The 25,796-nt window shown below is 42.9% G+C and overlaps 1 protein-coding gene and 1 pseudogene across 1 annotated transcript; one reads left to right on the top strand and one right to left on the bottom strand.

Annotated features, from left to right (window-relative positions):
* LOC100472110 overlaps positions 1-17,803 on the top strand; it is a 36,851-nt pseudogene extending 19,048 nt beyond the window's left edge.
* On the bottom strand, positions 1,749-25,519 carry SLC36A3 (solute carrier family 36 member 3). The gene is made up of 10 exons (XM_002920759.4): positions 25,283-25,519; positions 22,151-22,241; positions 19,596-19,684; positions 16,849-16,944; positions 12,209-12,293; positions 11,042-11,260; positions 9,149-9,247; positions 8,604-8,770; positions 5,551-5,720; positions 1,749-2,017 (listed from the first exon to the last, which is right to left on the bottom strand). Exons 1-10 carry the CDS (start codon positions 25,420-25,422, stop codon positions 1,749-1,751), a joined length of 1,425 nt encoding a protein of 474 aa, XP_002920805.2. The 5' UTR covers positions 25,423-25,519.
* Positions 25,520-25,796: the final 277 nt, after the last annotated feature.

Below are 25,796 nucleotides of genomic sequence, written 5' to 3'. Positions count from 1 at the left end.
ATAGAAGTGGTGAGAGTAGATGTCTCTGATTTGCTTCTGATCTTTCTTACAGGGAAGGCATTCAATTTTTTCCATCAAGTATGACATTAGCTGTAGGTTTTCATAGATGCTTTTTACCAGTTGTGAAAGTTCCCTTCTATTCCTAGTTGCTGGGAGTTTTATATTAAGAATAAATGTTGGATTTTGCCAAATTCTTTTCTGTGTCTATTGAGATAATTATTTATTTCGTTTTTTTTTAGTTTGTTAATAATGGTGAATTACACTGATTTCAAATATTAAACCAACCCTTTATTCCTAGGACAAATCCCATTCTGCCCTGATGCATTACCCTTTTAATATATTGTTGAATTTGATTTGCTAAAATTTTATTTACAATTTTTACATGTATGTACACGAAACATTTTGATCTGTAACTTTATTTTCTCCTAATGTCTTTGTCTAGTTTTAGTTTGCGTACTGTTTTTAATAAACCAGCCTTTTCCCACTGATCAATCAAAAATATATTTGCCTATCAATAGATGTATTTTTGCAACGTGTGGGGACATCGCACCATTTTATTTTGGATGAGTCATAATTTAACCTAATGTTGGATTTGTGTTTCCAACTTTTTAATATTATAAAAAATACAAGCTCTCCTTTTGCATAAATTTTTGCAAACACAAAACATACTTAGGATAAATTCCCAGGATTAGTGGGTCAGAGCGCCACATATTTAAAAACTTATGTATTATAAAATTGTCCCTCAGAAAAGCCATAACAATGTATACTCCCAACTGCAGAGTACAAGGTTGTCTGTTTTTCAAAACCCTTTCTAAAACTAGGTATAATTTTTTTTTAAAGTAGGTCAGTAGTCCTTGCACACGATGAAATCCTTCTCTCTCACACAAATTGCACAGCCTCTTCAGCCTAAAAAGCTCTAAGTGGCCTTCAGATATGAGAGAAAAAAGAGAAAGAGATAATGTCCTTCTAGGTAGGGAAGTCACCATAATGACGGATTGCTAAGAAATATGTTGGTATCCCTACCTACTTCTGGTAGGCCCACATCTCCAGGGCAATAGTATGGCTTGCTAGATGGCAAAAATTTTGATTTTCACACATGTGGTTGAAGGATAAATTAATTTCTTTTTTCACTTTCAGAATGGTAGATCTAGACGAACCCTTAACAACCAATTAGTCCAGTCCCTCGTTTCATAGATGCGAAAACTGAGACAGAGAGAGGGAAGAACTTGCCCAAGATCCCATAGGGAATTAGTGGCAGAGCCAAATGGTTGGATAAAATTACTGCTAAGTTCTGTTCTTGTTCTGTCTGTGACTCTTCCACTTAGAAGAACATTCAAATAGAAAACCCTACTTCCCCCAACATCCACTTCTCTAAATCTTGCACTCTAAGGGAAGCAATTGCAGAAAGTAGAAAACAATTGCTTTTGCATTTACATTTATGCTTGGTCTGTTTCCAGGGATATCATGGGCAAATGACATCCCTTTTCCTAGTAAATGAGGCTGATGATACAAATGGTTGAATGTGGTTTTGGTTCATAGGTACAAAAGACCTCTGAGGAAAGCCAAAACCAAAAAAGGCACAGTCTGAGAGGAATGAGTACTGACGTGTGTCATGTACATTTCTCTTGGAAAGACAAAGAAGTCGCTAATTAATATAGACATTTTGGGGTTTGATGAATGTATATAACATCCACAATGGAAGTCAAGTTGGGGATGGAAGGGAGCGTTATTAGAATAAAAATATATAATTATGCATAGACACCTGTGGAGTTGGTTATGGAATGGTTGATGGGTTGGATCAACTCATAGAGGGCTTGGTATGTTCCAAATACACACCCCAAAAGGCCCAGGATGCTGATCATGATGTCCTTTGCAATGGTGACACAGCTCATGTCTTCAGCATAAAAGGTGATGAGCTCCAGGAGGGGTGGGATGATGAGGGCCAGGGCACTGCTGCTCACAGAGCCCACAAAGGAGATGACCAGGTCCAGGCGGGGGATGAGGATGGCTGAGACACCTGCAGAGAGAGAAGAAATTTAGAATCACTGATTGTTCCTGCAAGAAGGAAGTTCAGAAACCAACCGTTTCTTTGGAGCCTTATAATCCCATGGTTGCCAGACCATTTTGGAAATGTGGGAAAGAGTCCCATTGCAGATGTGAGCAGTAGGTCAGGCACTGTGGTTCTGGATTCCCCCCTCTGTTTTAAAAGCCAATATAGGGGGGCGCCTGGGTGGCACAGCGGTTAAGCGTCTGCCTTTGGCTCAGGGCGTGATCCCGGCGTTATGGGATCGAGCCCCACATCAGGCTCCTCCTCTATGAGCCTGCTTCTTCCTCTCCCACTCCCCCTGCTTGTGTTCCCTCTCTCACTGGCTGTCTCTATCTCTGTCAAATAAATAAATAAAATCTAAAAAAAAAAGCCAATATAGGGCACCTGGGTGGCTCAGTCATTAAGCGTGTGCATTCGGCTCAGGGCATGATCCCAGAGTCCTGGGATTGAGCCCCACATCAGGCTCCTTCGCTGGGAACCTGCTTCTTCCTCTCTCACTCCCACTGCTTGTGTTCCCTCTCTCACTGGCTGTCTCTCTCTGTGTCAAATAAATAAATAAAATCTTTAAAAAAAAATAAAAGCCAATATAGATGCTCTCCTTTTATGTTTTATCTATTGGGTTTTTCACATATAATCGTTATTAGAAAGGCTCCTCTACCACCTATTATCACCTTCTCATTAAAAAGATGGGAGAATCTAGAGTTCTGGAGGGAATGGGATGTGGCCAAGGACACATTCTCTGAGATGGGAATCCATCGAAATGCCTGTTTAAGGTTCTTTCCACTCTTCTATGCTGCATCCCTTGTATATGAAAGAACTTGTACATCATAGGTGCTCCCACCCAGACACGGAATCTACTGTGAATTTGTACTACTCTACAAAATACAAACACTGTCTAGAAGCAAGAATGAATAAAAAATGAGAGATAGCTTTGTTGTCAGAATCTCAACTACTTATTTTCTTACTCCTGGAATGATTCTGGTAATTAAAAAGAACATAAAACATGAAGACAGCAGTAGCTGCCCCCTCCCCATCTCCTCTAAAACACCATCTTCTTAAATCTTTTATATAGATGATGAACATACATCATGAGTTTTCCAGGGGAGTCCAATTTCAATAATGTATGAATGAATAACTATACCACTTCTGTGATTTCACTTTGCATAACTGTATGATTTTCCTATGAACAAATTAGGGAAAAACTGTCCTGGAAAGCACTCATACTAGCTCGCTGGATTTGAAGAAAACCTCACCTCTTTCTGAAATTGCTGCAACAAATCCAATCAGAGAATGAGAGAAACTCATCAACTCTCGCAGTTGAGAATTTGTCACCCCCTCTGATGGGACGGTCCCATCTACAGCTTTCTCTTCTCAGATATTTAATAAATTGCTTACTGGAGGAGGCACAGAGAAGAATCAGTTCTCCAGGAGACCTCACACTGACAGGGCAGAGAAAATATTTTAAAGGAAAGCTATAATGCAAGGTAGACTGGAGGAGTTCTCTGTCAAGATCCCATTTGGTCATGCCAACTCACTGCTCACGGACTTTCCATGGCTCTCCATTTCCTGATCTCCTTAGCACAAGGTCTCTGACAACTTGGGCACTGCCAGGTCCTCTGGCTTCATGTTTTATCACTGCCCACTGTTCTTAGTTCTCCAAAGAGGCCATACATAAGTACTTGCCTCAGATCTGTGCAGAGCCTACTTCCTACACGTGGTACATTCTTCATTATTCCTTCTACCTTCTACTTATGTCTAAGGTCTATTTTATTTTATTTTATTTATTTGAGAGAGAGGGAAAGAGAGAAAGAGAGAGAGAGCACAAGCAGGCAGAGGGGCAGAGGGAGAGCGAGAAACAGACTCACTGCTGAGGAAGTAGCCTGATGCGGGGGTCCATCCCAGAACCCTGGGATCATGAGCTAAACTGAAGGCAGACGCTCAACCAACTGAGCCACCAGGCGCCCCTATCTCTTAGGTCTTAACTGAAATATCACTCCACTGGAGAGGACTCCCTGACCTGGCCTTGGCTAAAGTATAGGACCTCCTAATGTGTTCTCAGAGAACCCTCTTCTTATCTTAACCATCATAGGGTACATCGTTAGGTACCATCTTAACATTCATCACAATGTGTTTAATTATTTCCTTGCATATATTTCTTACTCAACATGTCTTCTTTATTATTCATTATGGTATCCCCAGTGCCTGGCACAATGCCAGACATACGGTAGGTGCTCAGCAAATGACTGTTGAATGAAGGAAGGATAATGGAATTGACAGCCAAATAAAGGAGGAGGAAGGGGTCATCCGGCATATAACAGAAGCAGGGCCTGTCATTAGACAGTCAGCTCCGTCTTGCACTGCCTTTCCTGATCTCAGGTGGCCTGAATTACTCAGGTTTTCTCTTCAACTCAGACCCTTCCTATTAGGAATGATCTCAAAACAATAGAGCTACAGGTCCTTAATGTCTTGGTACAGACCTGAAACAGGTCCTTAATGTCTTGGTACAGACCTGAAACAGCAAGTGTGTTGTTTCTGCTTCTAGAAATCCATTTACATGAAGCATAACATCTGATAGCATATTCTCCTGATGGAATGCTCCAACAATCACGCAGCTTCTCCTGACCTTGAACCAAAACTGCATTTCCTCAACTTGAAACTCAGACTCCTGGAATCTTTAAGACTAAATTTTCTCTCTCTCTTGCACAATATACCACAGGTGTTTGAGGACAGATAAAGAAGTTCCCCAAGCCTTCGCTTCTCCAGGCAGAACGTCCCTAGTTCTTTCCCTCTTTCCTCATGGGGCACCTTTTCTGATGTTCTTTCTCTGGACATGCTTCAGAGAAAAAAGTCCCCAGCCCTGTTCATGATGTTTCCCAAACATCTACAACAGTGCCTAATGTAGAATGAATGAGTGAATCAATGAATGAAGGAAGCATTAAGGAAGGAAGATGGGAGGAGGAGAGGAAAAAAGATTGCACCCAAAAAATGATCTCCAAGACTTTAACAAATCAGCCCCTTGTTTTCTCCTACAGTTCAAGGCCACTTTATGATAAGGGACTTGATCTTAATTTATGACAGGAAGGAATATGGCACACGATGGAAAACAGGCTTAGGTGCTATACAACTTGTGCTCAATTCCCAGCTCTGTCACTTAGCAGCTATATGATTTGAGTGTGTTACCTAAACTCTCTAGGCCATTTTTCCTCAAGTTGGTAATATTATGTTGCTAGGCTGCCATGAGCAATGTCAGTATGGTGCCTGGCATCCAGCAGGCACATAAGAATATGATTGAATGAATGGTACTTCTTTCTCCTATAAACCAGCCAATGGATACTTCCACGTGTAAGCCCATTTTTCAGGTGGAAAGTTGAGGTTCAGGGAGGTGAAGTATCTTGGCCAAGGTCACAAAGAAGGTAAGTGGCAGAGCCAGTGATAGGAGAGTAGATGCCAATGTGACTAGCAGCCACAGCTTGGGGCTAAGAGTGCCCTTTTATCCTACTCACAGGTCAGACAGACCAAGGCTGTGCGGACAGACAGGTCTATAAACAGTGTCCAGCTCTCTGACACCTGGGAGATGACAAAGGGGATGATGATCTCGGCTGGCACCTGGAACTGGAGGGCGTAGGTGAAGAAGATGCCGATGGAGTACATCAGCTTGACCGACTGGTACAGCCTGCAGACAGATGGATAGGACGTGAAATTTGATGTGGCTCCTGGGCAGGGCCATTCAGGACTCATTCAATGCTCAGAAGCTGGTAGCTGCCACTGAGTTACAGAACTGGCTCAGGCCTGACCTGCCATCAGAGCCACCTGGGAAGCTCATTAAAAGTGCACATTCCCGGAGATTTGGATTCAATAGGCCTGTACAGGCCTATTATTCTTTTACTTTCTGGGTATTTATTCTTTTACTTTATTTTTTTTTACTTTTACTTTTATTCTTTTACTTTCTTAGAAAGTTCTATCTACATAGAGTAAAATTCCTAGTTCAAAAGTCATAGTGAAAATCTTCCCTCCCACCCTTGATTCCCATTCTTCTTTCCATAGGCAGCTCCTCTAATAATTTTCTTGTAGCCCTTTCAGAAAGAATCAGTGTATGTAAAAGCTTATACCGAATGTAGGTAGACCTCCACGCATGCCATAACACCCTCTACACACTACTAAGCTCCATTGTTGTTCATTCAATATTTCTTGGAGATTGTTTCTTATCAGTGACCTTGGCCAAGATACTTCACCTCCCTGAACCTCAGCTTTCCACCTGAAAAATGGGCTTACACACACAGAGATTTGGCTCGTCTATTTATTAGCTGCTTGGTATTCCAATTGCATAGATACTCTATAATTTTTTTGACCAGTCCCCAGTTAATGGATATTTAGATTATTCCCAGTCTTTTGCTAGTAAACAATGTTGCAAAATACATTCTGTTACATAGGTATCTATGCACATTAAACATACAACCTGAGAGGTAAAAATGCTGGCTAAAAGTATCTGTGATTTAAACTTTGGATAGCTATTGATATATTCCCCCTTTGTTGTCATAGCATATTGGAATGCTTGCTTCCCCATGTCCTTGTCAAAATACAATGTGTAAACACGTGTTGGTCTTTGCCATTCTGTTTTTTCTGGCATTTCTGTTATTATGAGGGAAACAAAGTATTTTTTCAAATATATAAAATGGCATTTAAAAAATCTGCTTGTGAACTGTGTGCTCATGCCCATTTTTTCCTTGGGTTGTTGGTCTTTTTCTTATTGGGAAGGGGTATTTGTCTAAGGCTCCTCTGGGGAATCTGGTGGCCAGCCAGGTTCAGAGCAGATGTGAAGTTCTCATGCTACCTGATGCCCAGGTTTTCCAGCTGATGCCCCCCACAAGGAAAGTGCCCTGTCCAAGGTAGCCAATGGCAGCCTGAATGGCCCAGAATAGGAACAGCATATTAGAATGATATCCTACTTGCATAAAGTAAATTATGACTTCAAAGAAATTCCACATTATTACCCCACCTAGTCATTACCACAACACAATGAGGTGGGTTGGCTGGTGGTATTTTTCTTATTTTATAGCTGTGGCCTTGTGGGAAATGAATGCCCTACCACTCTACTCACCTCTGAAAGAACAAGGCTGTGGGGAGACATAACAATGACAATAGCTAATACTCGACAAGTACTTACAATGTGCCAGGCATTTTTTTTTCTTTTTCTTTTTTTTTTAAGTAGGCTCCAAACCCAGCATGGAGCCCAACGTGGGTCTTGAACTCATGACCCTGAGATCAAGACCTAAGCTGAGATCAACAGTTGGACGCTTAACCAACTGAGCCACCTAGTTGCCCTTGTGCTGAACACTTTTCTAAGCAATATGTATATATTAAGCCAGTTAATCCTCACAGTCACTCCCCGAGATAACACGACAGTCATTTATTTATGCTCTTCATTAATATTTCCCGTTCTTCCAGGCAGTGGTAGAATTTCACTTCCTTGCCCTTTGGATGAGATGTGGCCATGGACTTGCTTTGACCAATGAATTGCAAGCAGAGGAGATGTATGTCACTTCCCAGCGAACCATTAGCAGCTTCATGGTGAAGGGCATGATTCACTGCGCTCTCTGCCATGGCAACATTTGAGGGAATGGCTGTCTCATCATTCTGTGTCCTTGAGTGGGGATGGTGCAGAGCCGAGCCCCAGCCACCCCATAATGGGCATGTAGCACAGGATTAAGCATTTGTGTGTGTTCAGCCATTGAGATTTTGGAGTCGTTTATTACTGAAGCGTAACCAACCCTATACACATAGGCATTAGTATAATCTCCATTTTCCTGACGGTGGAAATGAGGTCTGCAAGATTAGGTAGCTTGTCCAAGGTCACTTAAGAACCAGGATGCGAATGCCTTTATTTAGCTTTAGAACCTGTGCTCTTCAACACTTGGCTCTACTGACTGCTTAGTCGCAATGCACTCACTATCCTGACAGAATAACGATAATAGCTAACACTCGATGAATGCTGCGTGCCAGCCCCCCAGATGTTACCTGGATGAATGAGTGGATGAGTAAATGAATGAACGATCAAATGTAAGAACTCCAAACTAAATTCCAACTGGGGCATAACAATGGCAGCCTAGGTCCATTTCTGGAACTGGGAGCCTGAGTAGTGGTCCATCTGCAGGACCCTCGATCATTATTCTGGAGTTATACTTTTTGTTGTTGCTGTTTATGTTTCCCAAACACTCCCAGATCATTCTGTTTTAGGGTATTTGAACCATAGAGTCAGACAGGTTCAGTGTTAAGTTTCAGCTTCTCACAAACAATGTGAGCTGGGAAAGCTCCATACAGCCTCTCCAAATAGCAACTTCCTCATCTAGTGAATGGACTTGATAATAATTATGCTAACTCATAGGGCTATTGTGAGGGCTTAACCAGATAATGCACAATGCCTGGATTAGTAAACCTACTAATATTGACAGTTACTATATGGTGCTAGTGACAATGCAAAGGAAAGCCACATTCTGTTGCTAACGCTCAGATTCCATGACTCTACTCCCCTCATCACCCCAGGCAGGCAGGGACGTACCAGCAATTGGGCAAGTTGAGGGTGATGCTGGCCTGGGTGTTGGACCCAAACTTCATGTAGCCCAGTGTCCCCAGGCAGATGTAGAGGATGATGACAATGGACATCCCCAAGTACAGAACAAAAGAAAACTGTTGTGGATGCTTCATCTGATTTTTGAGAGGCAGAACCTAAAGGTAAAAAGGAGGTTGAGAAAGAAAAGGTAGTCAGAGGTGTGGCCCCTCGTGAAGGAGAAGGCTTCCCCTGCAGGCACAGATGTCCTTGTCCAGGTGGCCCAGGGTCAGGAAGGGCCACACTCGTTTTTATTTTCTTTCACTCTCTATTGCCAGGAGTGCCCTACTCCGGCTGGACTAATGAGTACATTTGCACTCAGTCTTCAAGGCTCAGTGGCGCATGGAGTGGTTGGTGCCCAGGACGGGTCCTGATTTTCCCTTCTACCAGGAAAAGATCATATGCTGCACTTTTCATAAATACTTTCAGACATCTGGAACCACTGGCTTCCCCAGAGGGCACCAGGGACCATTCACCAAACCCCATATCCATCTTACCATACCGACGCCTTCAAATGTGAAGATGGCTGTACCAAAAAACAGCAAGAAGGTCTTCCAGCTTGCCATCAAGGGGAGGCTGCTGGGATCTGGAATCTCCTAAAAGGAAGTAGAAGGGCATTGGTTTTGCCATGGTGTAAGATTTGTCCTCTAACTTTTCCTGGTAGAAAGTTGGCCCACACCTGCCATCAGCAGAGACACAGTCATGAGCACCTGTGAGATAGCTAGAGCTGAATCAACCTTCTTATCTTTAAAAAAGTTCTTGGGGTGCCTGGGTGGCTCAGTCGGTTAAGCATCCAAAGATTTTATTTATTTATTTGACAGAGAGAGAGAGAGAGAGAGAGAGAGAGAGAGAATGGGGAGCAGCAGCAGGAGAGGGAGAAGCAGGCTCCCCGCCGAGCAAGAAGCCCAATGTGGGGCTCCATCCCTGGACTCTGGGATCATGACCTGAGCCAAAGGCAGGTGCCCAACCAGCTGAGCTACCAGGTGCCCAAGCATCCAACTCTCGAGTGTAGACCAGAAGTTCATTCCTTCTTAAGGAAAGCATGGCATGTTTTACCACATTTTGATTTACCACATTTTTACATGTAGGCCAAGTAGAACCCAGGGAGGAGAAGGGAGTTGCTTGAGGCTACTCTGCAAGGTAGTGGCCCAGCCCAGACGAGAATTCAGGTCTCCTGTCTTCCCATTCTCCAATGCCTCCTTCTCATTACTTCTACTGCAGCAGCAATGTGCATGCAGAGAATGGTTCTCTTAATAGACTCCTGTGGTGGGCAAAATAATGGCTCTTTCCCAGAGATGTCAGTGTCCTAGTTCCTGGAACCTGTGAATCTGTTATGTTACATGGAAAGGGAGAATTAAGTTTTCAGACTGAATTCAGGTTGCTAATCAGCTGACCTTAAAAGAAGGAGATTATCTTGGGTCATCTGGGTGGGTCCAATGTATTAACAAGGGTCTTTAAAAGTGGAAGAGGGGATCAAAAGAGAGAACTAGAGAGATGGTGGCATGGGAAAGACTCAGCCTTGTATTGCTGACTTTGGAGATGGAAAGTCGCCATAAGCCAAAGCATGTGATCAGCCTCTAAAACCTGGAACAGGCAAGAAAATAGACTCTCCCCATAAGCTTCCAGAAAGAAACCCAGCCCTGCTGACACCTCAACTTTATCCCAGTGAGACCTCCAGAACTGTAAGATAAATTTGTGTTGTTTTAAATGGCTAGATTTGTGATAATTTGTTACAGCAGCAATAGGAAACTAATATAGCCCCAAAGACTTTCAGATTCAAAGAAATGAAGCTATAATGGTAGAATTTCAGGGCCTGTGATAATGGCAAAGCACGGGCTTGGGAGGCAAACTGATAGGAATTAGTGAAAAAATTGATTTCTGCTTATCAGTTTCCTTGTCTATAAGCTGAGTACTTACAAAATATAAAACATAAAATAGTATCACTGGAAAGATTCAATGAGTTAATGTATGTTAAGAACTTGACACCAAGTAAGTAAAATTTCTTTATCATACATGCATCCCTTGTCAACCTACCACTGTTACAACTTTTGTTGGTTATTAGTTGAGGTTTATCTCCCTAGTGAATGTGACCTCTATGAGAGCAGATATGCCATCAGTTTCACCTACCGCTGAATCCCAGGGCCTTGCACCATGCCTGGATCACAGAAGGTATTCAATAACTGTCGAATGACTCACTGTTATCCAGCGTGACGACAATGATGATGATGTCAACTAGCTCTTATAGCTTGTGGGGCCAAAGTGTTCATAGATGTCACTTTAGCAGGTGCTGCTCAGGGCTGGTCACCTTCCTCACCTTCACCTGCCCATAATGATACTAACCTTCCCCAGCTGTCTTAGAACCCCTTCTGTAGTCGGTTTCAGGCACAGACCTGTATGATATACTCAAAGATGAGAGCCATGCTCCCCAGGGTGGTGACGTTGGCCAGCATCGAGAAGATGGACAGCATCCTGAGGTTCTGGATAAACACCAACAGGACCAGGAAGGGCAAGATTGTCAGCATGTAGAAGCGAATGTCCAGGATGGGGGTCAGCAACAGGATCTTCCTGGGTTGGCAGTTGTTGGAGGTCATGTGGGCTTCTTCCACCATCTGATGTAGACATAATGAGGGGCAGTGGAGTTAGAATTGTCAGATTAAATACAAAAAGCCCAGTTAAGTTTCTATCTCAGATAATTAACAAGCAACTTAGTAGTAAAGTACGTCCCAAATATTCCGTAAGACATACTCATAGTTAAAAAAAAATTTGTGGTGTACCTGAAATTCCAATTTAACTGGGTGTTTTGTGTGTGTGTGTGTGTGTGTGTGTGTGTGTGTTTTTGCCAAATCTGGTGACCCCAACTGTGGTGCCCATGACTGTGACAATAAGAAACCCTCAGAATCTTAAAATCTCCTTTTGTCATCTTACCCAACCTCTTCTTCCCTGTCGGATGATTTCCTTTCATATACTCAGAGAATGGAAGTTGATTACACAAGAATATCTTCTCTAACTTTAGATAGCCCTTAAAGTTAGAAAGCTCTGAATACTGAGCAAAATCTATCTGCTTGAATATTTCATCCACAACACTTGTCATAGTTCTGGCTGTTTGAATGCACAAAACCAATTATGCTCCCTTTATTCCATGAAGCTGAGAAAGAACGCTATGATTGATTCATAATGCCTCTTGGGAATGCAATGAGGGCAAGATTGCAGCTTGTTTGTCTCATATTTAGTTAGTTGTCTTCTATGTGACAACCCTGAGATACCAAAAGTGAATCTCACCAACACTTTTCAGGCTAAAAATTCTCAATTATTTCTGATTGGACATGATTACAAGCCTCTCTTTCCATCCTGGCTACCCTCCTCAGATGTTGCTTTGGCTTCTCAAAAATCCTCTTAACAAGTGATTTCCAGGACCGAGAGAACTCCCAAGTAGTCTGATGAGGAATGACAAATGAAACCATCTCCTCCCAAGATCTGAATGCTATAATTTTGCTAATGCAGCCCTAGCAGCGGAATGTCTGCTTTTCTCCCACTCCGCCCAGAAGAGTCCTCTTCACCTGTTGTAAGTTGTCTGCCATAAACATAAAATAAACACTGCAGAATCCCAGCTGGGTGGTGATTAGTAAGAAGCTGACAGTGTACCTGAACAGGAAAAGAAGAGACAGACAGAGGGAGGAGACAAATTAGTTTTTAAAATGTATTTCTTTTTATTTTTTGAAGTGATTATTTCTGTTGCTATTGTTTTTAATACTTAGCTACATTTTCTTATTTTGAAAAATTTCAAGCCTACAAACAATTGAAAGACTGGTATAATTAACATCCATATGTCCTTTAACTAAATATGCTAATTGTTAACTTTTGGCCCTGATTATATAAATACGTACGTGTATGTGAATGCATGTATTCATCCACACACACATGCATTCTTTTTCAGACCCACGTGAAGGTCAGTTGCAGATATTATAATACTTCAACCTTAACTCCCTCAGCATATCCCTCTTGAGGCTATGATATCCAGAAAATCAACTTTAATGTCCTCAAATATATAGTCCATATTTTAAATGACCCAATTGTCTCCAAAATATCTTTTACGTTGTTATTTATTTTTTGGATCAGGATTTAATTGAGGTTTATATATTGTATGTAGCTGTGTCTCTAGTCTTTATCCATGTAGACCAGCCCTGGGAACATCCACATTCTTTGGTTTTCCATGACATTGGCTTTTTGGGCAAGAATTCAGGCCAATTGTCTTGTAGAATGTCCCACATCGTGGACTTGGTGATTGCTTCCTCATGATTAGATTCAGGTAAGTATATTTGGCAAGCATACCACATAGGTGATTTTTGGTACTTTTCCCATCATATTGGGATGCCCATGGTGTCCTGTGGCTCCACTGTGATGACGAGTGTCAGACATCTCTATTGCAAATGCACATTTCCCTTGTTATAATCTGGAAGTAAAGCTTTGAGATGGCATGAATATCCTGTTCCTCTCCAACCAAGGGTTTTAACATTCCTTGGTGATCCTTGTCTGAATCAGTTATTTCATTGGTGACAGGGTGATGGTTTTCTTATTCTATCTGACATTTTTTCTAAATTTATCAGTTGGCATTTAAGAAAGATATATTCTTCCTCTTTTTTGGCATCACAAAAAAAACCCCTCACATTAATTTTTAAAATTTAGCATATTATACTCTATTATTGTCATTATTGTTTTGTGTTCTTCAATTGTCCCAAATTTGAAGATGCATTTGTTGTTTAAGAGAACAAAAATATGTTCCTCTGCTTAGATTGGTTTAGACGAGATTGGGTGCGTTCAGGGTAGTATGGCCTTAGATCAGTTGTTTTCAAAGTTGGGTAGCAGCACCACTTGCATCAGAATTACCCGAGGTTTATGCAAAAAATACAGATTCCTGATTCTCGTCAGGAACCTATCAAATCAGAGGCTCGGTGGTATCATGTGAGATCAGGATAGAGACGTTTTCTCTCTTTATTATGGAATTTTTCAAACATATACAAAAGAAATGACAATAATCCATGACTCCTCATCTGCCAATCCCAGCTTCAACAATTATTAACTTTTTGCCAGTCCTCTTCTATTCCTTTACCCCTACCACACACATGCTTATTTGTTGAAGTATTGGTAGCAAACTAGAGATTTAAAAGCACTTCATCTGTAAATAACTCCATACGCAACTCCAATAGATAAGGACATATATATATTATATATACAGCATGCCATTATCACCCCTTGCGAAATTAGTAATAATTTCTTTATATCACTTAATAATAGTCCATATTCAGATTTCTCTAATTGTCTTAAAAATATCTCTTTTACTGCTGGTTTCTAAACAAGTCTATACATTGCATTTTGTTATTACTGCTATATCTCTTAAGTTTTTAAAACTGCTACATTCCCCTTGCTCTGCTTTCTTTTTTTCCCTTGCAACTTTTAACTTTTTAGGGGATGTTGATGATACCAGATTATTTATCCTATAGTATGTTTCACTTCCTGGATTTGGTTGATGACTTCTTCGTAATGTCAGTTAATGTGTTTCTCTATCCCCCGTGTTGCCTGTAAACTGGTATTAGATCTAGCAGCTTGACTAGGTTGAGGTTCTTTATTTATCTCTCTGGCAAGGATATTTTCGGGATGACATGCTGTACTCCGTACACACTGTGTCTGGCTATCGCAAGTCTAGACATGAGATGCTATGATTACCTGCGGTCAGGTGGTGTCAGTGTTGTCTTCCTTTATAAAGTTTCCCAGTGACCTTTCACCTAGTGGTTTGAACATCCGTTGATGATTGTTGCCTACATCAAGCTCCCAGGTATCCCTTAGCATGCTAAAAATTACAAGTCATTGTTTAAAATATGTTCCCAACTCTTTTTCAGTTACTGGGCTTCCCAAGAAATGGTACAATGTAATGGGTGGGAGCTAGATGCTCAGGGTTCTAGTTCTTGCTCTGCCACTAAATTCCCATGTAACGTTGGGCAGTTTTATTGCCCTATCTGGGCTTTATATTTCTCCATTGAATAGGCATGGATATAGTGGCCTCTCAGGACCCTTCTGACCTGAAAGTTTTATTCAGGGGTCATAGAAACATAAACCTTGGTGAGAAAGGATGAGGGCTTGCGAGTCATTCATTATTACTGCCCCATAACCTCACCTGTCTGATAATCAGTGTCTCCTGATCAAGAGAGCGATGACCTACTCAGAGTCCCAAGAGAGGAGCTGCAGAAGGGATCTTGGCAGCCACAATACTGACTCACTACCTCCTGAAGGGCTCTGCTGGGAAAGGCTGAAATGTTAGGTTTGGGTCAAATTTCTGTGCAACCACTACCTATACCTGTTTGTGTACATGCTATGTTTTTTTCCTTATGAGCCTTGAAGTCATCTCATATTTCCAGGACAATGAAGACCCTCCCTGCCTATCTACAAAGTCAAGGAGATGATTAGAGGAGCTAAGACACAGAAAGCATCTTGTATACGAGACACTTTTTATCAAGCAAGGGAGCAAGCCTGAATGTTCACCATTAGAGGAAGGCTTAAATGAAACTATGGCACATGTCTCCACTGAGGAACACCGTGAGCCTTAAAAAATAATCAGGTAAGCCCAGCACCATCCTTAGCTGCCACAGGACACCATGAAGCTGCTGCCAGTCTTGGAGCCTAGAGACAAGCCCAAGAAAGCAACATGATACACCCTGACCAACCCCTGCCCCCAACCCCGAGACAGCTCCTGTGCTCAGGTTGGCCACAGTCGCTCATATATACCCCCAGTTAGTGATGCCAAAAGAGGGAAGCTCTTCATTGTTGGGGGAGCAGATCCAAGAAAGAGCTTCTCAGATGTGCACAGCACAGGTCCAGGAACACACCAGTGGGATGTAGCCACCCTGGAGGGCCTCTTGCCCTATTATAAGCATGCCAGCTTATGCACCTCATAGCATCTGAGTGTTTGGAGGTGTTGACTAGTCAGGAGACTGAAATTGCCTGAAGTTCTGAATCCTGAAACTAGGACTTTGGGACCATGTCGGAGGAGAGCAGCAACCCCCTCCCCTGCACCGTCCCCAAGAACATTCCACACATCATCTGCAGCCATTAGAAACCAGTTGTATGTCTTTGTGGGTGGAGAGAGAGGTGCCCAGCCTGTGCGAGCTGTGAAGTTGCATGTGTTTCACACAGACACTCTGACCTGGTCACAGGCAGACACACTTGGAAAACCTCCATCCCTGTGGCATGGTCATGTGATGGCGGCAGCAGGGGACAAAGCTCTTCATCCACGGAGGCTTGGCAGGGGACAAATTCTATGACAATGTCCATTGCACTGATATAAGTGACATGAAGTGGCAGAAGTTAAGTCCCACTGGGGCACCTCCCATAGGCTGTGCTGCCCACTCAGCTGAGGTTGTGGGGAATCACCTGTATATCTTTGGAGACATGATGCCCCCAGGGGCACTGGACACTATGTACCAGTATCAAGTAGGGAAGCAGCACTGGATGAACCTTGCTTAAATTTGAAACTTTTCTACCACCTGGACGTTCCGATCATTCTATGTGTGTCATTCCATGGCCAGTGATGTGTACTTCTGAGAAAGAAGATTCAAATTCTCTCACTCTGAACTGTGATACTGAGAAAGGGGATTCCGCTGACAAAGGAATGACCCAAGGTGGTGACTCACATGAAGAAAGTCAGACTGACACACAGCTCTGTTTTGCGTTTGACGGGATAAATACAGAAGGGGAGATCTACAGTGATTGCATTGTGACTGTAGTTGACTAATAAATCCCATATTCTTATTAAATGACAAAAAAAAATAATCAGGTAGATTTCTATGTCCCAGTGTGGAGAGAAATTAGAGACATATTGTCAGATGAAAGAGCAAATTTCAAAAACAAAATTCTAATTAGTATACAAGAAAATGCAAAATGAAGTCTGTATTTCCACTCACACATGTATTTTCACGTACATGCAGAGACAAAGAGTATTTACTAACTAGGTATCAGGGGTTACTTATTGGGTGAAGAGTGGGATGGGGATGGAGTTATCAGAGAAGATTCTCTGTATTGTTCGACGGTTCGTAATAACAACACACACCCTTAACCCTGTGTAACTAGGAACAAAGGAAGATCAGGTGAGGATTATTATTGTTCTTACTACTCCCACCATTACTACTACAACACCTATGAATACTACCTGCCCCACACCGAGTGGGTCCTCAGCCAGGCGTTTGGGCAGGTTTCCAGGCTGCACATCATGGCCTCTCCATAGCTCACAAAAGTCTTTTGCAATCTACGGAAAGTGCAAACAATGTATAACTTAAAACATTTTTGTTAAAGGTATACTTTACTACCAAAGTGAGTAATTATTATATATTCCATGTGTTAGCACGGAACATTCTGGAAATTTTCTAGCAATGGTATTAACAAGATAATATTTTATAATACACTTTTACAACTTTCAGGAGACTGCCTTTTTTTCTTTCTCGTAGTTGCTTTCTTAAACACCAGTATTTAAGTGAAAAAAGATTTCTAAGGACACAGTAGCTTTGCACTGACTTCAGTCTACAAACCAAGAAAGAGTGGTCATGAAAGGTGTGAGGTGTGCAAACTTAGGGGGAGGAGCAAGTAGAAGAGGGGTGTGGGTATTGCCAAGCTAGTGCTGGTCGTTCTTGGACTTTATGCCCTCCTTCCCACTGCTGAGGGTGTTGGAACATTTGAGATGCCTGCCTCAGACTAGGTCCCATACAAACATGGTACTTAGGCTTCTGCCCAGCACCCCCATAGGATGTGACACCCAAGTTGCAGTCTGTCTTGTCCCTCTGCCCTAGATGGCCCTTCCTAAGGGTAGGGAAGCCCCTACTGAGGAACCATCTGTGAACAGTGGGAGCAACATCAGGTGGCTGAGGGATGGATCCCCACTGCTAACTGCATGACTGAGGGGAGTAGTTGGGAGAGGGAAAGAGACCCAGACTTGGGTCTTGGTTTTAAATTCCAACCCGCCCCCCGCCTTAAAAGGCTGAGAGACCTTGAGCAAGTCTCTTTAGACTTCTGAGCCTCAGCATTTTTCACACAGTCTGGGTTTGGGGGAGGAGACTGTGAGCAATGAATATGGAGACGTGCTAGAAACATGGCATAATTCTATTTTTATTATTGTTCATTGTGCTTGGCATTCCCATAGAAATGAGGTCACATTGCATAGGAGTGGCAAATTCATTAGTCTGAGGGTTACAAATTCAAAAGCTATGGGGCCAGTGCGGTTATCAGTGATATGGGGAGAAGGGCTGATGTACCACAGAAGGGGGAGGAGTAGAGACCATGGCAAGCCCCTGGCACACATCCTGTTGTAGGAGGGATCGACCAGGACTCGGTTCCCCCTGAACAATGAAGGAATGAGATCCCAAAGATGCCAGATTGGCAAGGAGAAGGTGGAGTTTGGTTTTTTTCCTAATGTGAAATCTCCAGGTTTTTAAACATAGGCTAGAACAAAAACAAAACAAAAATTGCGAAGCTCTTAGGTCATCAGTCGGTAACCTCCACATTAGAAAAAACTGAAAAAAAAAAGTCATCAAACAAAAAAAATCAGGGGGCAACTGGGTGGCTCAGCCAGTTAAGCGTCTGCCTTCAGCTCACGTCATGATTTCGGGGTCCTGGAATTGAGTCCTGCATCAGGTTCCTTGCTCAGTGGGGAGCCTGCTTCTCCCTCTGCTCCCCTCCAACCCCTCATGCTCTCTCTCTCCTGAATAAATAAAATCTTTAAAAAAAAATCAGGAAAAGACTTAACATACAAGGTGATATAATTGTCCCAGCAAATGTGAAGGGAGAGAAGATTTGCAGAATGGTTGGAATGGGTCCCACAGGCCTTAGAATACTGGCTCTGCCACTTCCTAGCTGTGTGACCCTGAGCAAGGCATTTAATCCACCTAGGTCTCAGTTTACTCGTGTGTAAGATTGGGGTAATAATAGTGCCCGCCATAAAATTTTACTGTAAGGAGTAAATAAAAGAAGGCTTGTAAAGCTCTGGCCGTGCACCTCGCACATGTAATCGTGCAATAAATTTAATTGTTGAATAAGCAAATGCTCTTAAAAGTGCCTTGCAAGCTGGAGAGTGCCCTACAAGGTAGGTGTGACTGATGTCTATTCCAGGTACACCTGTTTGCGTTTGATAATTTGGCTTTATGAGGAATTTCAATTACTATCTCTACTTTGACCTATGGGGAGTTCCTGCGTATCTACAAGGACCCCTTTCGATCTGCGTGCTTCCGGAGCAGCTAAGTGTTGCAGATAGAGAGCCACCAGGCAGTTGACTGTAAGGAATTACTAATCACCCACGAATTGTTGGTTTGTAAATACGAAACTCTCAGCAATGTTTGTCTTCATTGCATTTTGTCTTCTCTTTTAGGAATTTTTTTTTTTTTTTTGCATTCAAGTTTCCAGTATGGAAACACTGAGTATTGTATGTATGCTTTATTAATGACTGGAGCCATTGTGAATTATTCATTTCAACTATGTTTTTTGCTGTTACCGAATGGTTCCAGAAAGGGTTTACCTGGAACAAATTACCCTTACAAGGTGTGTGTCTTGGAGTTGTAGGGAGGGTGGGCGTGGGGAGATAAGAGGGAAAGAAGGGCATCCTAAGTATCTCGCATATTCACAGTAGTTTATAGAGCATGCTTCCATCTTTTATCACTATTGATCTTTCCAGGTACAGACATTTAGGGTCAGAGGGTGCAGGAACTTGACAGTCATCCAGCAGGTTAGCGGAGTTGAGCTGGGACCTAGGAGTTTCCAGTGGGATTGTAACACTCTCTCCACCACCTCTACAGAATCTAGAGCAGTAGGTGCGGTGGCTGGAGAAGTGGCTGGTTAATTGGGTCAGTGGCCAAAGGAAACTCAACACAGATGGGGCCTGGCTTTGGGGGGAGAGAGAGGCAGGATTCTAACCTCTGACTGAGGTGATGGGCGCAGTTCAACAGGATGACCATGCAGTGCACAGTGAGGATCCCGATGGCCAGCAGGCTGATAGGACCCACCTGGAGGGAAAGAGAGGTAGGGACAGTGAGCCGTACACTGGTCCTTCCCATAACTGGCCCTCTCCCAGTCTGGGAGCTAGGGTCCCTCTCAACATAGAGCTGCCTCTGGGATGCAGGTCCTTGCCTGAATGGCCTTGTGCCCCTAAACACTCTAGTTCGAATGCCCTTCTTAACATCACTGCAAAGTAGTTGGCCAATCTCTGCTAGGGTGCTTCCCATGACTACCCCACCACCTCCACAGACAGCCCATGCCTTTCCTCATCTGCCTTGGGTTCTGCCTTCTAGATGCTTCTTTCCTTTTTCACACTCCAGCCCTCACCTCCTCCAAGATACTTGAAGACCAAGGTTTCTCTTAGGACTTGGTTCTCTTCCTCTAGCATAGAGTTGCCAACAGGGGACATTAGTGATATTTTGGACCAGATGATTCTTTGTTGTGGAGGCCCTCTTGTGCATTGTAGGATGTTCAGCACATTTGTTGGCCTTTATTCAAGGGTCAGCAGCACTCCCTTTCCCCATGAGTTGTGACAACCGAGAATGCCTCTTGACACTGTAAATGTCTTGGGAGGTGTGTGTGCAAAATTCCCCAGTTGAGAATCATTGATCTAGTGTGTCTAATTTGTCATTAGCCCTATTATTTTTTAAAGATTGTACATATTTAAGGTGTACAACATGACAATTTGACATACATATACATAGTGAAATGCTTACTGCCGTCAAGCTAATAAAACTATCTTATCCTCACATAGTTTCCATTTTTTGTGTGATGAGATTAAAAAACAGAACTCATTATCAATCCTAATCTCTCAGATATGATCAGAGGAGCATAGAGTAAAGAGGGACTCCCTCATCTCCTCTGTGCTGGACACTTGTGCCTTTATAGATGTGACCCGATGTAACATTATCACAAAGTTACAAATGAGAGATCAAGAGCACCCCTAGATTTCACTAGAACATAGCCTCCATATAACAGAGACTTCTGATCTTGTTACTTCTACATTCCCAAGGTCTAAGAATGCACATAGTAGGTGTTCAGTATGTATTTCTCAAATAAATTATGGTCAGAAGTTCTGGTGGGAGATGAAGGGCAGAGAAATCATCGAATGATTCTTAGGAAGCAAAAATGAGAGGACAACAGAGCTATCTTCAACAGCTAATTCCACAGTGGCAAAGACAGTTTGGCTGAGGGCCATGTGGTAATAATACTCTTCAGAGGTTCTAGAACCCTGAGGATTTCAAAAGGGGAGAGTCTCATCTAGTGGGGTCGTAACTGCCACAGATAGCAAGTCTCGTCAGGAGAAGCCAGAGTCTTGCTATGCCTTCTTTTGACATGCGGGCCACTTACCAGGCCTGGAGAGAAGGAGAAATTAGCATCATCTAAATGGAAATCATATATTTGGCATCAATTCAATTCCATAGACATGAAATGAGACTTCCTGTGTGTCAGTCTCTACAGCATGTACTGTGAGGAGGTGTAAAAATACATCAGAGAGTTCCTGCCCTCAGGGCTTTCAGGTAAGTGAGGAAGGTCGGTATACTAAAAAATTGTGTCTCTTTGTAAGAATTTTGTAAGAGTTCTGGGTGAGGTAGATATAAGTTCTAGAAAAACACAAGGGGAAGGTGGGATTAATTTTAATAGGAAACAGTTAAAGTTTCACAGAGGAGGCAGATTTCAAAAAGACAGAAACAAGGGAGAAGGAACAGAAGCCGAGAGAGAGGCGGGATGACACGGGGTGTCAGGGGACTGGAAAGGCCTTCACTACCCTCCTCTTCTCAGTCTCTCCTCCTCTCCCAGCCACTTTCTCGGTCAACCTCATGGTTTGAAACAAGAGCCAGTGCTCACATGTCTGCAGGGACCAGGCTGCTAAGGTAAATGAAGGAAATGGGATGGGTACAGTTTTAGGGACTGGGGAAGACTATGGTGAAGTGGATTGCACACCAGTATGTGAGTATGGTGGGTCTTTAAGAACAGCGCTGAGGTGGGGAATTGGATGAAGAGGGTCAAGAGGTACAAACTTCTGGTTCTGAGATAAACAGGTACAATGTGATGACCATAGTTAACACTGCTGTATGGTATGCCTGAAAGTTGCAAAGTACATGATAAATAGTATATATACATGTACGTGAAGAGATGGATGTTAGCCAAACTTATTGTGGTAATCATTTTGCAATATATGTATACCAAGTCATTACATGGTACACCTTAAGCTTATATGGTACTGTATGCCATTTATATCTCAATAAAACTGGGGAGGGGAATAAGAGTAATGGCCTGTCTCTTCTAGGAACACTCCCTTTGGCTCCAGGCTGGCTCCAGTAAATTGATGCCAAGAGGCACGTTTCCTATTGCAGAGGGTACCCCCAAATTGCCCATTGATAAACAGTGCAGAGGTCTTAGGGGCCCACTACCTCTTTCCCTCTTTCCCCCAAATGGGTAAACCTAGTTTCCATTGCACAGGTCCCTCTTACCAATAAGCCGGCATTTTTCATGGCCAAGGGAAGCCCCAGAAGCCCTGTGCCAATGTTGCATTTCAATAAATGGATCAATGTTTGCATGATCCTATAGGGGGAGAGTAGGGAGACAAGAGGGTATGTTAGTGGACAGGGAAAGTGACCCAAAGCTCAGGTCCTTCCAGCATCTCCAGCATACTCTGTTGGGAAGAGGGACAAAACCAAATGAAGTGGACCCTGGAACATCTGATCCAGGACTGGTGCTAGTTTAGGTGACCTACCAAATATTTAACACACAATAGACTCTAATGAAAAGATTAACAATTGCTATCATTCTGGATAACTCCCTAGGAGCAGTTTATGCATTAATTCATCCGATGATCTCTTTCATAACTTATTCACTCACATAATATTTATTGAGACCTACTAGCTGCTTGGATTTTAGATGAACAGTGAACAAAATTAATAGTAATTTTCTCAATTTCTAGAGTAATTATTGATGCCAGGTCATTTATTAATTTCACTCACTAGAAAAAAATGTAACCTCTCTTGACATATGGAGTATTTACTGGTTCTAGTTCACTCCATCCTCAACCAACATTCCATGAACTATTTCCATGCTCTGCATTGGATACACCTTAATAAGAATTGTTACTGTGCCTACAGAATGCTTATTGCGTGCCTGGCAGGGTGCTGGGTACCAGGGTTCTAAACACTCTCCATGCCTGTGCTCCTGCCCAGGCACCACCCATCCACTGGGAAGGGGGAAGGTAGGGCAGGATCAGGAAAAAATATTCAAGAAGGAACTGAAAGAAATGAAAAACTGAGTGCAAGAGCAATGAACTCAGAGGTAAGGAGCCCTGAGTTCTGAGTTCTAGCTCTGCCATTAACCTATGAAGTTTGGTCACTTCTTTGGAAAGACCCTTAGCTGCTTACATCTTCTGTCTCTTCATCTGCCAAAAGAGAGAGAGAAGGAATAATTCTTGCCCTTACTTCCAGGGAAGTGGTTAAGAATCTGAAGAGGTAATGACATGATGAATCTTGGAATCACGAAGTACTTCTAAGATGTGAGGCAATCATCACCACCACAACCATCATCACCATCCTCTTCACCATCTGCATCACTACCACCTTTGGTCTGACCTTATGGTGCTCACCTGCTAGAAGGACTCCCCTGAAGGGGAAGCTGAGCTGGGTTGATAGAAAAAAGGCAAGTAAGGGTGGTTTAAGCAGGTAGAGGTGTCCCCTCCTCCTGGAATAAAAGGGACCTTGAGGAGGCCATTGAAGGTACCTCCTTATGCAGTCTTAGAACTATCTAGAGGCAGCCTGCCTTTGGTCACAGAGCGAGTCCCTTAGAGATCATGCTCATGTCTCCAGGTCTTTGTCCCATCGGTTAGGGAGTTAGGGCTGTGTCCAATTTTACTGTTCAAAACCCACCTGGGAGAGGGTTGGGGCTGAGAGAACAGGGTAGGCCGTTAGGACCCCCTGACTTCCCGCATCTTCATTATTTTGGTCTATTCACCTGAGGATGGCAGGAGGGGCACCTGTTTTCCCTTCACTCCAAGAGGCCATTTTTATGGCTTTATTTCTTCATAACTGTAATTATTGGAAAATATGTCAAAGCAAAAAACAAAACAAAACACTACTTTTTATGTTTTGTCAATTTCTTCGTAGTAATTTCTCCAACAGATGTGCTCTTCTCCCCCCTTCCTGCCCTCTGTCCTTCCATTCCTTACTTCTTGCCCACAGCAGTGTCTTGTCCAAGTTGGATCAGATCTCCTGGAAAAGATGAGACCAACTTTTGGAGAAGCCAGGTGCACTAGCTAATAGCATTATAGATCAGGGCCTTGGAGAGTAAAACACAGGTTAGGATTTAAAAAAAAAACAACTTTTTTTTCCTTGAGAAATGACACATTGCCATCATAAAACAAAATACCAAAATTTCACTAATTGGAAATAACCACTGTTGGCATTTTGACTAGCATTCCTCTGGGCATTTGTTTTTAAAGGTACACACTTTTACACATGCAGAACCATTATAATACTGTATCCTAAATTAATTTTCTTTATGAATAGTATGTCCTATACATTTTCCACAGACAGATTTCCTTCATCACTTGCAATGACCGTATTGCTTTCTACTGTATGTGTGTACCATACTTTATTTAAATAATGTCTTATCATTTCCAAATTGTCAATAGTATAACCGGTGCTTCAGTAAAATTGTCATGCATACCTGTGTTATTCTCTCATTAGGAAAAATTCCTAGAAGTGGGATTTATTGATCAAAGGATATACGTATTTGTATCTGTACTTAAGAAATACTTAAGTAACACACAGTATGAAATTCAAAAGGTAAAACAAAAACAAGAACCAAAACCTTATCAGTGAATATAAATCTCTCTGCCTCTCGGTCTCCCAATTTTCTTACCCCCAAACCGCCATTGCTTACAGCTCTATGTGTGTATATGTGTATACTTTCAAAGGAAGCATACGCCAAGTAAGTATCTGTGTGTTTTATATAAATAGGTGTTAGGATTTGACATACATTTCAACATTGCCATTTGGAAAGGTACCAGTTTAATTCTTCCTAGAAGGACAAGCGAGGGCATTTTCTGATGTCCTTATCCACACTGGCTATTGCCATTTACAATCTCATTACACCCAAGGCTATTATCTGATCTGATTACTGGATAAGAGTCTTATTGGCAATAAAGTTCTAAGAGAAAGTTCATGTGTCTGAGTTTATAGCAGTAAAAGTGAGGACATGGCCTAGGTGGTGACATTTTGTTCCCTGGGTAGGTTTGTAGGAAGGAAGGAGGGAGGGAGGATGAATAATAGCAGATGCAGAGAGAGAGGACAGCAGTCTGAAACTATGGAAGGGCAAGCAGCCAGCCTATGATAAAAATTGTCCCTAGAATCAAGCTCATGTTGGGATGGCTACTCTATTTGTGTTCTCTGCAAAAACTAGGAGACAAGCCCAGAGCCACACGATCAACCTTCTTAGATTCGGCTTTCATCTTTCCTCCATGCATCTCCTGTTCAGTGGGGCTAAGGGTGTAAGGAAGAGAGAAGTAGGCAGATGTGGCCCAGAGCTGTGAAGGCAGCAGCGCCTGACCTCAGGTCTGGAAGGGCAATGCGGCCACTTACGACAATCCATTGGCTTCCTCAGCAGGATGGATGTTCTCCAAAGCAATGCGGCCCCTACTCTCCGAGGGTGACTTGGACCTGTTGTCCAAGGAGCTGGGACCACTGCTGAAGTCCTTTCCAAGCAGTGACGTCTTCAACATGGTGGGTAGGGGGTGGCAGCTCAGGGCGAAGGCCTATAACAGCCCTGAACCAGCCTCCCATGGGTTTTTCTCCAGAGAAACCAGGGCTGCAGGCCCAAGATGCTGGTTCCTGTTTCCCGAGGGTGCCTGATCCAGACTGAAGCCCAACTGCGCAGATCAGTGGAGCGCTGGTGGCAGGGGAAGCTGATGTTGACTATGCCTCACCTAGCTTTTGGGGGACTTAAGAGAGTCTCATCTCAACATGACCCTCAGTGCCCCTCACAATTGGACGACCACACGCCAGGACTCACCTGGGCTTCCAGTCCCTCCCAGGTCAGCCCTAAGTGCTACAGGGCAAAGTGAACAGTGTGACTGGGAGGAGGAAGTCACCATTG

This window comes from Ailuropoda melanoleuca, chromosome 3 (genome assembly GCF_002007445.2).
Source record: "Ailuropoda melanoleuca isolate Jingjing chromosome 3, ASM200744v2, whole genome shotgun sequence".
Classification (NCBI taxonomy): domain Eukaryota; kingdom Metazoa; phylum Chordata; class Mammalia; order Carnivora; family Ursidae; genus Ailuropoda; species Ailuropoda melanoleuca.
The sequence above is the reverse complement of the archived record's forward strand: the minus strand, read 5'-3'. Positions and strand labels throughout refer to the sequence as shown.